This window comes from Prionailurus bengalensis, chromosome C1 (genome assembly GCF_016509475.1).
Source record: "Prionailurus bengalensis isolate Pbe53 chromosome C1, Fcat_Pben_1.1_paternal_pri, whole genome shotgun sequence".
Taxonomy (NCBI): Eukaryota; Metazoa; Chordata; class Mammalia; order Carnivora; family Felidae; genus Prionailurus; species Prionailurus bengalensis.
Window position 1 is genome coordinate 11191777 of NC_057345.1, and position 12120 is coordinate 11203896.

The following is a 12120-nucleotide window of genomic DNA, read 5'->3' on the forward strand; positions in this document are numbered from 1 at the left end:
GAGGCACGTAGCCCTGCGTGTACCTGTGTATAAGTGAACGGGCTACGCTTGTGACACGTGCACACATAGGGAGGCGCATGTATGCGCGTGTGTCTGTCTGCCTGTCCCCGCGAGCTCGGGTAGCTGTGGGTGTGTGCACGTGACTGAGGTCGTTGCGTCCCCCAGTGTCCACCAGCAAAGTCCCAGTTCATCATTTCCCCACGTTGCTCAAGAGAAACTGAGGCCCAAAGAGCTTCCCCAAGACCCAGGGCCATCCGGAAAGTCACTAACGGAGCCAGAAACCAGAAGTCTGATCTCCGGCCGCCCCCAAGATCCGCCACGTAGCTCAGGCCACCTCTCCGTGTACAAGGTCTGTCTGCAGGCCAGGCTGACCCTTTGCAGCGTTCGGGTCTGCTCCGGGTCCGAGGTGTAGCAGCCACCGACCCCGCTCTCAGGACCGGCCTCGAGAACGCAACAGAAAGTTCCCCGCAGCCTGAGATCCCCAACGCAGCAGGAAAGGCCCCTACGCGTACCTTTCGGCTCCCTGTCTTTCGGCCTCTTTTGACCAAACGTTTCTTGATCTTTCTATTACCAAAGTCATGGATGCTCGCTTTTAAGAAAGAACTTAAGCTGAATAAAATAGCCCCCTCAGATAAGCACTGTTACAACATCCAAAGGGCAGAAAGGGGAGGGAGAGGAGAATCGAACTGGCCAGGCCCAAGTCAGGCCTCGGCACAAATGGGTGAAACCGAACACTAAGCCCAGACTGCCGGGGCTCTGGATGGAAACTCTGGACACGCAGTGCTCTGGACCCACACCAAGTGCCACCAGCCCACATCTGCCGCTCGACCTTGACGCTCAAGTTAGGGCGCCTTGGGACCAACAGTCAGTCGCCTGGGATGCATTTAGTCCTCTCCGCCCCTTTTAGAGACGGGGAGACCGGGACTTTGCAGGGAGATAACTGTGGCTCTGGGGAGGAATTCGGCCAACCGGCCACCTCCCAGGGGCTGCCGGACCTCCTCCTCCATCCACAGCAGGAAGGCAGGGGGTACCCCAAGACCAGACAATATGAGTTGAAAGAAGGAGAAAGAAGAGAGGGGAAGAGAGAGAAGGAAACGGAGGACCGCGGCAGGATGAACCCCGGGCTGGCGTTAGAAGTCCCGGCTTCAAATCTGGGTTCTGTTGTCACCCAGCTGTGTGACCCTGGGCAGTCGCTGACCCCCTGAGTCTCAGCTTGCTCCCCCTCGCTGCGGGGATAAAAGCGCCTACTTCACGTCGGAACAATTGAGTGAATGCGGGAAGCACCGGGCACGAGGCCCAATAAATGATGGGTGCCCGATCAATGCTAATTAAACAGTGTGAGTTAGGGACAGAGGAGGAGAGCACGCTCCAGGCAGAGTGGCGGGGGGTCCCCCCCAAACCTGCGGGCCTCAGAAGGTGCTCTGTCTCGGGAGATCTGGGAAACCCATGGCTCTGAGCCAGCCCCATTTCCTGCCCAAATTAAACAGTAACCGCCCAAGGTCAGGGAAAGGGCCTTGTCGGAACAGGTTTCTCTCCGAGGGGCGGCTCGGCCTTGAGCGGGTGGTCCCACCCCCACACCTGCCTATAAGTGTGTCCCTGCCCACCTCGACGGCCACTCGGTCCTGAGCCAGTCCCACTCACAACATGTTGGGCTTCACCATCCTTGCCGCGCTCCTGGCCTGTGGTAAGCCGTGGGGCGGGGACTCTCTGTGGCCGGCAGGCTCTGTCCTCAGGCTGGCCTCCCCGGGGACAAGGAGAGCGGCGGGGGGCTCTCCCCAGTTCCAGGAAAGGGGATTTGGGGCGACCAGCTGTGTGTCAAGCAAGCCACTCGCCTGCTGGGCAGCTCTTGTTTCCATATCTGCAAAATAGGCTGATGATGTGGCCGGGGGACAGTCACCGCCTCTCTCCAGGGACCCTAAGGGCCTGGCTTTCTCAGCATTGGCATCTCTTCCTTGGGGACCGATGCTTCGTTCACCCATTTTGGTGACCTTCTCCCAGACAGGAATCAAGGGACTTGGCTTGAATGTCACTTACTCTGGGCGGGACAACAACAAGCCACTTCACCTCTCTAGATCTCACTGGCTCCTTTGACAGATGAGAGCACTTGATTGAGAGTCCTTCCGGCTAACGACAACGACAGTCCTAAGTAGTAATAGCAGCTTCCTGTTTGTGACATGTTTACCATATGCCAGGCACCGTGCTAAGCCCTTGACAGGCAGGAGCTGATTTGATTGGCGCAGCAACCTTGAACGGCAGGGTCTATCAACACGTCCATTTTACAGACGAGGAACTGAGGCTCAGCGAGGCTCAGGATCTTGCCTGAGATCACATGACTGGTTAACGGTAGAGCCGGAATTTGGGTCCCGGTCCATCTCGCTGCAGAGCACGTGCTCCTGACCGCTCCACACAGCTCCCCAGCTCTGACGGTCTGGAACCCTGCCTTCGGTGCTCACACACCCCCATTTTGCCGCGGTCTAAAAAGGGACAGCAGGGAGAGAATGAAAGACGCAGCTTTATCTGGGGACACACACGCAGCTGCCTTTTGAGTTCCTTCAACGCCTCAAACATTCACTCCGCGCCAGGCCTTTTGCTAAACTCTTTCTACGCGTTGTCTGATTTCGTCCTCAGTTCAAACTCCCCACGCTGGCGCCACTCTTCCCATTTCAGAGACAGGGAAGCTGAGGCCCAGAGAGCTAGACGGCCTCCCCGGGCAGTAAAACCTGAGCCCGCGTCTGCCCAGCCCCAAAGCCTGTGCCCTTGCCACCTGCCCCTTCCCTGCTGGGGATGCCGGCCCCTCTCACCCGTGCGCTTCCCCTCCCGAATCCCCCAGCCTCCAGCTGCGGGGTCCCCAGCTTCCTGCCCAACCTATCGGCCCGAGTGGTAGGAGGAGACAGTGCCAGGCCCCACAGCTGGCCCTGGCAGGTAAGCATGCCGCTGCAGGGGTGGGAGGTGGGCTGGAGAGGGTGGCGGGGTGAGGGTCCCGGGCCTGACATGTGGCCCCCCGCTCCAGATCTCTCTCCAGTACCTCAAGAATGGCACGTGGAGACACACGTGTGGCGGCACCTTGATTGCCAACAGCTTCGTCCTCACAGCCGCCCACTGCATCAGGTGAGCGGGGTGACGCCCAGGGACCCCGCCCCCGCCCGGGGGTGCCAGCCTGATGACTGCTTTTATTGAGCACCTACTACACACCCCAGGCACTGGGCTCCCGAAGCCGCTTCTACCCAGTAACTTCGCCGTTCACCTCTTCATGCAGCAAGCATTTATTGTGCGCCCACAGCGCAGGGAGCTTACATTCTAGCATAAGAGCAACGGGCCATTCAACAAGTGGCCATCTGACGTATCGAGTGGCAACGAGGAAAAATAAGGCAGGCTGGAAAGCGGAAGGGGTCCCATTTTAAACGGGGTGGCCAGGGGAAGACCCGAGGGAAGTAAGGGAAGGGTGTTCCGGGCAGAGGGAACAGCCAGTGCAAAGACCAGGAGGAGGGAGGCTACTTGGTAGGAGTGAGAAATAGCGTGCGAGCAGGGGTGTGAGAGGAGAGATCATCCGGGCGAGAGGCGGTGGCGGCTGGGACCGGCTCGCGTCACAGCCACCTGGGCAGGCGATGCCAACGCTGTCTCCGCCGTACAGATGAGGGAACCGAGGCCCAGGGCCGCCCCCCTGGGCATCAGGGTAGACTCGACTCCAAGAGCAGGGTCCCTACCCTGAGCCCCGGGGAGGGTCCGTGCCGATGGAGACTCGCTTCCCCAAAACGATGCCCACGGTGGCCACAGGCCTGGGCCGCCAAAGCTCCAAGTTCCCTCCCTACCCCTCTGGCCAGCAAGGGCAGGAAGCCACCCTGACCCAGTCCCCTTCCTCTGCTCAGCAACACCAAGACCTACCGCGTGGCCCTGGGCAAGAACAACCTGGTGGTGGACAATGAGGAAGGCTCCCTCTTCGCAAATGTGGACACCATCTTTGTCCACGAGAAGTGGAACTCCTTCCTGGTGCGGTGAGTGCCCGCCGTTTCACGGCCCCTGGGGGAAGCGCAGAGTGGGGGGGGGTCCCCGATATGACAGAACCTGCCCCCACCCTGTCCCTGGACCCCGTCCTCACCCTGACCAGCCAGCAGATGGCCCCTTTATGCAAAACGGAGAAATGCTAAATGGAGACGGACGCCTCTTCCGTCTCCATCATTGGCCAAGGGTTCCCAGAAGCTCCACGTGGAATAAAGACCCCCCGAGGCCCCCACGGTGTCTTGCCTGAAGTCTCTCAGCCAGAGGCCAAGCCAGGACTCGCCGTTACTGAGTGCCTCCTGCATGCCCATCTTGCAATAATCTTATTTAATTGTCACAACAGCCCTAGACAAGGAACCGAGACTCAGAGAGGTTAGGGGACACGTCCCAGGTCACACAGCCCAGTATGTGGCAGAACAGGGAATCAAACCAGCTCTGCCTAGGCTCCCCAGCTTCCATTCGGTTCACATGAAAATATTAAAACTCGCATCTGCAGGGGCCCCTCTTCGATCATTTCCAATTGGCTTTAAGGTCATGTCTGGTTAGTACGTAGCCTACAGCGGCTCGGAAAGTTCCTGCTCTAGTCTCCCCTCCATAGAGCCTCACATGACGGGAAGGCACATGAGACGGAAGTTTCCTCTCAAGGGGCGCGCCGCGGTGTTGGAAGGCGGGTGTCGTCTCTGTCTGCCACTAGGAAACTCGCTGTCCTCAAGGAGGACTCCTGGTCACCCTAGGCTTGGCTCCCGGCTGACAGCCTGGGCTGCGTAGCCTTAGCTCGTGGAGCCAGCGTCCTCCTCTTTGGATTCCAGCAACTCACCGCCTCCTCTTTGGATTCCAGCAACGACATTGCCCTCATCAAGCTGGCGGAGCCCGTGCAGCTGAGTGACACCATCCAGGTGGCATGCCTGCCAGAGAAGGGCTCTTTGCTACCTCAAGACTACCCCTGCTACGTCACAGGCTGGGGCCGCCTCTGGAGTGAGTACAGCCCCCGGCAAATCATGAGAGCCTTCCTGGAGGAAGCGGCTCCCACGATAAGCGCACCGCCCGCCTTGGCCCGACCCTTTTCCTTTCTGTCTCCACATCTTCACATCTGTTTTACCTTCGTGATAGTAACAGCTCGTATCTGTTAAGCACCTACCACGTGTCAGACCCTCTCGCAAGGGCACCTAAGGGGTGTTGTAAGATTGGAACTTGTCACGTACTCAGAGCGGCGCCTGGTCTAATTGACTACGAAATAAACCAGGCAAGCCGCTGGGGGCAGGGGATTGGAGCTTCTGGAAAACGATATGCCTAAGTTAGAAGGCTGCATGCAAATAAGTGAACACACGGAAGACTGACAGAAACACGCAGGTCTGTCCTGGGAAGATCCGGGGGGAAGAAAGACCTCGGATGGTAGGACACCAAAGGCGGACGCGACAAGGGAATGATGGACCCTGGGGAAACCCCAGAATCCAAGTTAAAGATAAGTCAACTCAGTGGTTATCTCTGGAGGGCTTCCTACAGATGAGCTCTGCGTCCCGCGGGCTCCCTTCCCCACCCTCAGAAGGGTCTCCGACTCAGACTTTGGGACCGCAGTCATTTCTGTCGGTTAAGGGCCCGTGTGTGTGTGTGTGTGTGGCTGCCCCCGAGGGTAGCCAGAGCTCACCTGGGTCCCGCCCCGGCCCCGTCCAGCCCTCTGTTCCCCGAAGGCCTGGCGCCGTCCGGGCTGACGCGGGGCCAACATCTGTCCCCCTCTCTCCCCGCCCCAGCCAACGGCCCCATTGCCGACGAGCTCCAGCAGGGCCTGCAGCCCGTGGTGGACCACACCACGTGCACCCAGAAGGACTGGTGGGGAAGCATGGTGAAGGACACCATGGTGTGTGCGGGCGGGGACGGCGTCATCTCGGCCTGCAACGTGAGTGTCCGCACCCCGCACCGTGTCCCTGCCCCACGTGGCCAAGTGGAAGGGGGCAGTGAGGAGGGCAAAGGAGGTGCGGGGGGGGGGGACCCGCATGAGCAAACCCCCTCCCTGGTTGGGCCCGGGAGGCTCAGGGGAAACCTGTCAGCCCCACCCCTCCGTGCTATCGTGCGGGCAGGGGTGTGGAGCAAGTTCGAGCCCTAATCCCACCACTTGCTAGCCGTGCAGTCTTGGGCAGGCTGCTTCCCCTCTTTGAGCCCCAGTTTTCCCAGATATAAAATGGAGGCACCGTGAGCACAGGGTTGATGTGAGGACCAAGACTAACAAGTGTAGAAGAGACCTCATCGAAGTCAGAGGCAGGGGGCTTAGGCAACCTGACCCAGAAACGTCTAAAACCATCAGAAACGGTCCTGTTTTCAAACACACGACCCCTCCCGCCACTCCCACCCTTCCTCGCTTCCCCGGGTCTCCAGTGTGGCTCCTGGCATCCTCACCTCTGTGTGCAGCTCGCAGAGCCTTAGACACGACCTGAACAGCTAGGGAAGCCAAGGCACAGAGAGGGTTATCCTTATCCCAAGATCACACAGCAACCTAAGAGCTAGCCTGGGACTCCCAAACCGCATCCCCGCCGCCTCCCTCACCGTGGACAGGCCGAGGCCAAAACAGGGGGTCTCGACCCCCCATCCCCCCACCCCCGTGACCCGCCCCTGCTTCCCAAGCCTCTGGGGGAGGCCCGGGGGCTGACCTCTGCCCCGTCGGCCACAGGGAGACTCGGGCGGCCCGCTGAACTGCCAGGCTGAGAACGGTTCCTGGGAGGTGCGAGGCATCGTGAGCTTTGGCTCCGGGCTGGGCTGCAACACCCGTAAGAAGCCCACGGTCTTCACCCGCGTGTCCGCCTACATCGACTGGATCAATGAGGTGGGTGCCCGCCTCCGGGCCCTTCTTCCCGCCCCCACCAGCCCCTCACCCACCCCCCCACCCATTCCTTCACTCGCTCCTTCGCGCCTTCACTCATTCACTCACTCGCCCACTCGGGAAGTGCCACGGGCTTCCTGTCCGGATGCTGAGTCAGGTGCAGTGAAGGAAACAGTCACTAACTTCATCCCTTTATCCACCCCAAGATCCACCTTGTGGATCGACCCCAGGCACAACACCAGTCCCCCCCAGCCCCGCCTGCGCCACCAAAGTGAAATGGGACCCCATGAGAGCGGGGCCCAGCAGGGGAGAGGGGTCAGCAGGGGTGGCCACATGTACCCGAGGATGGGGGAACAGAGGGTCCCAACGGACTTCGGAGCCTCGTGCCGAGGGACAGGACGTGTTCTGAGCCCCCATTTGCACAGTGGTCTAAAGTCCCGAGGGGGCTCAGACCCCTTGGGCAGAGGTGAGACGGGCTTGTCAAGGCCCTGGGGATGCCTGCCACGCCCCCTTCCTCCTCTCGGGCACCCGGCAGAGCCTCGTGCTGCCCCAGAAGGGGGCACACACAACCTCCACCCAAGTCCCATCCCCTGTTGTTCTCTCTTCTTCCAGAAAATGCAGCTGTGATTCATCCTTGGGAGACTACAACTCCAATAAACATCCTTCCCCCTCAGGCTGCCTGCATTTGTCATGTGTGCCTCCCCCGCGGGCCCCCGGGCTCTGTAGGGGCTGCCCCTTTCCACACCAGGGATGCAGGGAGAGACCCCCTCGGCCCACCTGGTTCGGCTGTGGAGGATGCTGCTGGGGTGCCGGTGGAGAGGGAACCCCAGAAAGCCACATGGTAGCCTCAAAGGATGAGAGTTAAGGCCACACCAGACACTTACCCCCCAACATCTCACAGGCTGTGGACCACAGTGGCCTGATCAAATCACCCCCTTCCTGATCCTGCCTCCACAGAGGAGCCTGGTGGGTCCTCAGACATCACCCCAGCCCGGAGAGGATGGGGTCTCCCCAAGAACAGCTCCCCGGCCCGGAGAGGAGGGGGTCCCCCCAAGAACAGCTCCCCGGCCCGGAGAGGATGGGGTCCCCCCAAGAACAGCTCCCCGGCCCGGAGAGGATGGGGTCCCCCCAAGAACAGCTCCCCGGCCCGGAGAGGATGGGGTCCCCCCAAGAACAGCCCCCCAGCCCAGAGAGGATGGGGTCCCCCCAAGAACAGCCCCCCGGCCCAGAGAGGATGGGGTCCCCCCAAGAACAGCTCCCCGGCCCGGAGAGGATGGGGTCCCCCCAAGAACAGCCCCCCGGCCCGGAGAGGATGGGGTCCCCCCAAGAACAGCCCCCCGGCCCGGAGAGGATGGGGTCTCCCCAAGAACAGCCCCCCGGCCCGGAGAGGATGGGGTCCCCCCAAGAACAGCCCCCCGGCCCGGAGAGGATGGGGTCCCCCCAAGAACAGCCCCCCGGCCCGGAGAGGATGGGGTCCCCCCAAGAACAGCTCCCCGGCCCGGAGAGGATGGGGTCCCCCCCCAAGAACAGCTCCCCGGCCCGGAGAGGATGGGGTCCCCCCAAGAACAGCTCTCCGGCCCGGAGAGGATGGGGTCCCCCCAAGAACAGCTCCCCGGCCCGGAGAGGATGGGGTCCCCCCAAGAACAGCTCCCCGGCCCGGAGAGGATGGGGTCCCCCCAAGAACAGCCCCCCGGCCCGGAGAGGATGGTGTCTCCCCAAGAACAGCTCCCCGGTCCGGAGAGGATGGCCACAGGAGAATGCCCGTTACTCAGGGACGACCACTGGCTCCCTGAGAAAGAGACTCCCCAGTATCGCCCACCCTGGATCAGACCCCAGGGCTGCTGTCAGCTCGGGCTTTCTTGGTCGAGAAATGTCCAAAGAGCGCTGACCTATGCCAGCCCTGTGCTGGGCACCGTGAGAAGGAAGAGGGTCCCAGCGCCTCCTTCAGGGGGCGCAGGTTCGAGGGAAACAGTGGCCTCCGCGCACAGTCACAGCAGGTCCGAGCTGGAAAAGCTTTTGCTGTATCAGACTGGCAGGGAAACAGAGGTCCGGAGAGAAGAAAGAGCAGGGCGAGGTCACAGGCACGGAGGGCCAGTAATGCATGAGCCACAGAGGCTCGGGGAAGGGAGCCCCCCTGAGGCCAACTAGAGGGCAAGTGGGGCCAAAAAAGAGAGAGATCTAGTATCCAAGTGGGAACCTGGGCCCCGGGCCCCTGACCACGCACTCGTGCTCGGAGGGAGCGCCCCCACCCCGGCCTCTGGACTCCTGCTGGGAGAGACCTCAGCCACAGCTGTCCCTGGCTGGCCCATGAGCTGCCAGGTTTCCCCATCAGAGTCTGGCTCCTGGACGTAGGGACCAGACAGACCCCCCATACCTTACTAGGCCAAGGCGATTCTCAGGAAAGACTTTATCGACTCAACAAAGAGGCCCTCAAGCAGCCTGGCATCAGCTCAGTCCTGGGAATCCAGGGATGGTTCAGACAAGATCTCTGCTCTGCAGAAGACAGACCGAGAGACAGACTTCTTGATCATACTTACTGGGTGCAAGTATGAAGGTTGGAATACAGACCAGGAGCATAGAAAGGGGACACTTAACCCAGTGTCAGTTGGCAGGAGGAGTCCAGGGTAGCTTCCTGGAGGTGGTGACGCCCAAGCTGAGTCTTTTTTTTTTTTTTTAATGTTTATTTATTTTTTTGAGAGAGACAGTGTGAGAAGGGGAGGGGCAGAGAGAGAGAGAGAGAGACAGAATCGAAAGCAGGCTCCAGGCTCCGAGCTGTCAGCACAGAGCCCAATGTGGGGCTTGAACCCATGAACTGCGAGATCATTACCTGAGCCGAAAACCAAGAGTCGGACACTTAACCAACTGAGCCACTCAGGCGCCCCTGAGTCTTAAAATATGAATAGAAGTTACCCAAATACAGAAGATGCTGCCGGTGACTTGACCCAAACTTCATTCCCAGACAACTCCTTTTATGTCCATCGTTATGTATATTGGAGGTTATAAATGCTAAATGTCCTCAGGTCCCTTGCAGTTATAATAATAAAAGCTAACACACATTGAGCACTTCCTATGTGCCAGGCACTAGCTCTCCTACAGGTTTTACATGTATTACCTCACTTAATCTCCAAAACAACCCTATGAGGTATTTTAGAGATGAGAAAATTGAGGCTAGAGAGGGCTGGTGACTTCCCAAGGTGACTTAACCAGGAGGTGATGGGGCTAGGATCCAGATGTTGGTAATCGGGCTCCAGAACCCATGCTCTTGGCCACCACACTCTACTGCCCTGCCAGAATATGAATACGGATGTGATGCCTGGAGCTGAGGCAGCCATCTTGTGGCCAAGAGAATTGCAGCTATGAGCTCCAATATCATCAAGATCCAAAGCCAGCAACCATGCTCTGAATGTCTTTTTATGTGAAAAAAATAAACCTGCATATGTTTTAACCACTGTAACCAGGTCGTCAGTTACTTGAAGTTCAGCACACCCCTCACTGGTACCATCGGGGATAATATAAGGGGTTGCTTTCCTACTAAGAGAATGGGATGAGCAGCGTCACGATAGCTGCTTGGAAGACATATCTCAGCAGCAGGTGTTGCTAAAGCCTAAAGTGAAGGGCAGGGATGGAGTGACGGAGTAGTTTTCCAGGATGTGGGACTTTCAGAGCTAACATGGGGACAGTCCCAGGCAAATTGGGATGATTGGTCACCCAAGCAGGGAGTGGCAAGAGATGGGCTGGAAAGTGAGCAAAGGCCTTTCACGGACAGCCTTGTGGTTGTGGTGGAAGGTTGTTGGAACTTTATTCTGAGGGCAATGGAGAGCCACAGAAAGGTTATAGATAGAGAGGGGACCGCCGTGTTCAGATGCACACATCAGAGCGTTCATCTGACAGCAGCAGGCAAGAGGGGAGGCAAGGAGGCCAGCTGAGAGGCTACTGCAATGGACCAGTCCAAAATTAACACGTAGGCGGTGATGGAGAGAGGGGCTCAGTAATTCAGGAATAATTCGGTACTTACTTAAGAGGCATACGTGTCGTGTGGACTAGCCGCCCCCCACCCCCAGTCTCAAATCTTTATAAACTTCTGGGGATGTGATTGAATTATCAAAATGACTTGTTATTAGCTAATAAATGATAAAAATATAATCCACAGTTCTGTTGGTTCAGTAAGAGAGTAAAATTCTCAGATTCGGGGCCCAGAGTCACTGTCCCCTCCGAGGCCAGTCTGTGGTGGAATAATGGCCCTCCAAAGACGTCCGGCCTGATCCCCAGAACCTCCGGTCGGGCTGCTTTGTGTCGCAAAAGAGATTTTGCAGCTGCGATTAATTTGAGGATCTTGGGAATGGGAGCGCGTCCTGCGTCACCCAGCTGAGCCCAATGTCATCCTAAGGGCTCTAGCGGGAGTCAGGAGGGTCGGGGCAGAGGAGATATAAGGGCGGGGGCAGGGGGTCAGGGTCCGATGGCGAGTTGAGGATGCTACGCTGCCGGCTTTGCAGGTGGAGGAAGGGGTCACAAGCCGAGGAAGGCAGGCGGCCCGGAGAAGTTGGAAAAGGCTAGGGAAGGGGTTCTCCCCTGGAGCCTCCAGACGGACCCAGTGCTGCTGCAGCCCCACTTGAGGCTGACTGTGGACCTCTGACCTCCGAGCCGTAAGATAGTAACTCTATGTGTTTTACGCCACTGCATTTGTGATAATTTGTTAAAGCAGCAGGAGGAAATCACCACGCCATCCCTCTTCCCTTCTGGCAAGATCTAGAGTACGCTGTGGGAGCACAGGGGAGAGGAAAGGGAGGGGGCACGAAGGACTCCCTTGGGTGACGCGAGGGTTTGTGTGCTTTGTCGAGGGGTCACAAAACTACGGTTAGAGGCGAGGGAAAGGGGGCAGCGAGGCACTGACCCTCCCACCTCCACCTTCTTCCCCGGGCAGAGGAAACCCTGGCCTAGGGGCTGAGAGCCCCACATGCCAACGAGCCCTGAGTGCTGTTGTGAGTCTAATGCAGTCGCTGGGTACTGAGCGCTGGGTAGTCCGTGTGCCAGGCACCGACCCAACACAATCTCTTAATAATCGTGGCAACCTGATTAGTATCCCCCCTTTACAGATGAGGACGCTAGGGCTCAGAGAGGTTTAAAAACTCTCCCAAGACCACACAGCTAGTACCGGGCGCCACGACTTAAACCCAGGCAGTGTGACCTCAGGGCCTGTGGGACTAACAACTATGTTATTCTGCCACTAAGCCCCAGATCTTCAGGATCCCACCTTGGGGTCCTCGTAGTGGCCCTGACAAGGACAGGTGAAGCATGGGTGTGCTGACCAGCCT

General features: G+C 58.8%; 1 protein-coding gene across 1 annotated transcript; it reads left to right on the top strand.

Annotated features, from left to right (window-relative positions):
• The first annotated feature begins 1554 nt into the window (after positions 1–1554).
• Positions 1555–7481, top strand: LOC122479962 (chymotrypsin-C). The gene is made up of 8 exons (XM_043573823.1): positions 1555–1684; positions 2831–2922; positions 3011–3108; positions 3867–3992; positions 4835–4971; positions 5745–5890; positions 6659–6811; positions 7421–7481. The coding sequence occupies exons 1-8, from the start codon at positions 1645–1647 to the stop codon at positions 7433–7435; spliced, it is 807 nt and encodes a 268-aa protein (XP_043429758.1). The 5' UTR covers positions 1555–1644; the 3' UTR covers positions 7436–7481.
• The last annotated feature ends 4639 nt before the right edge of the window (positions 7482–12120 follow it).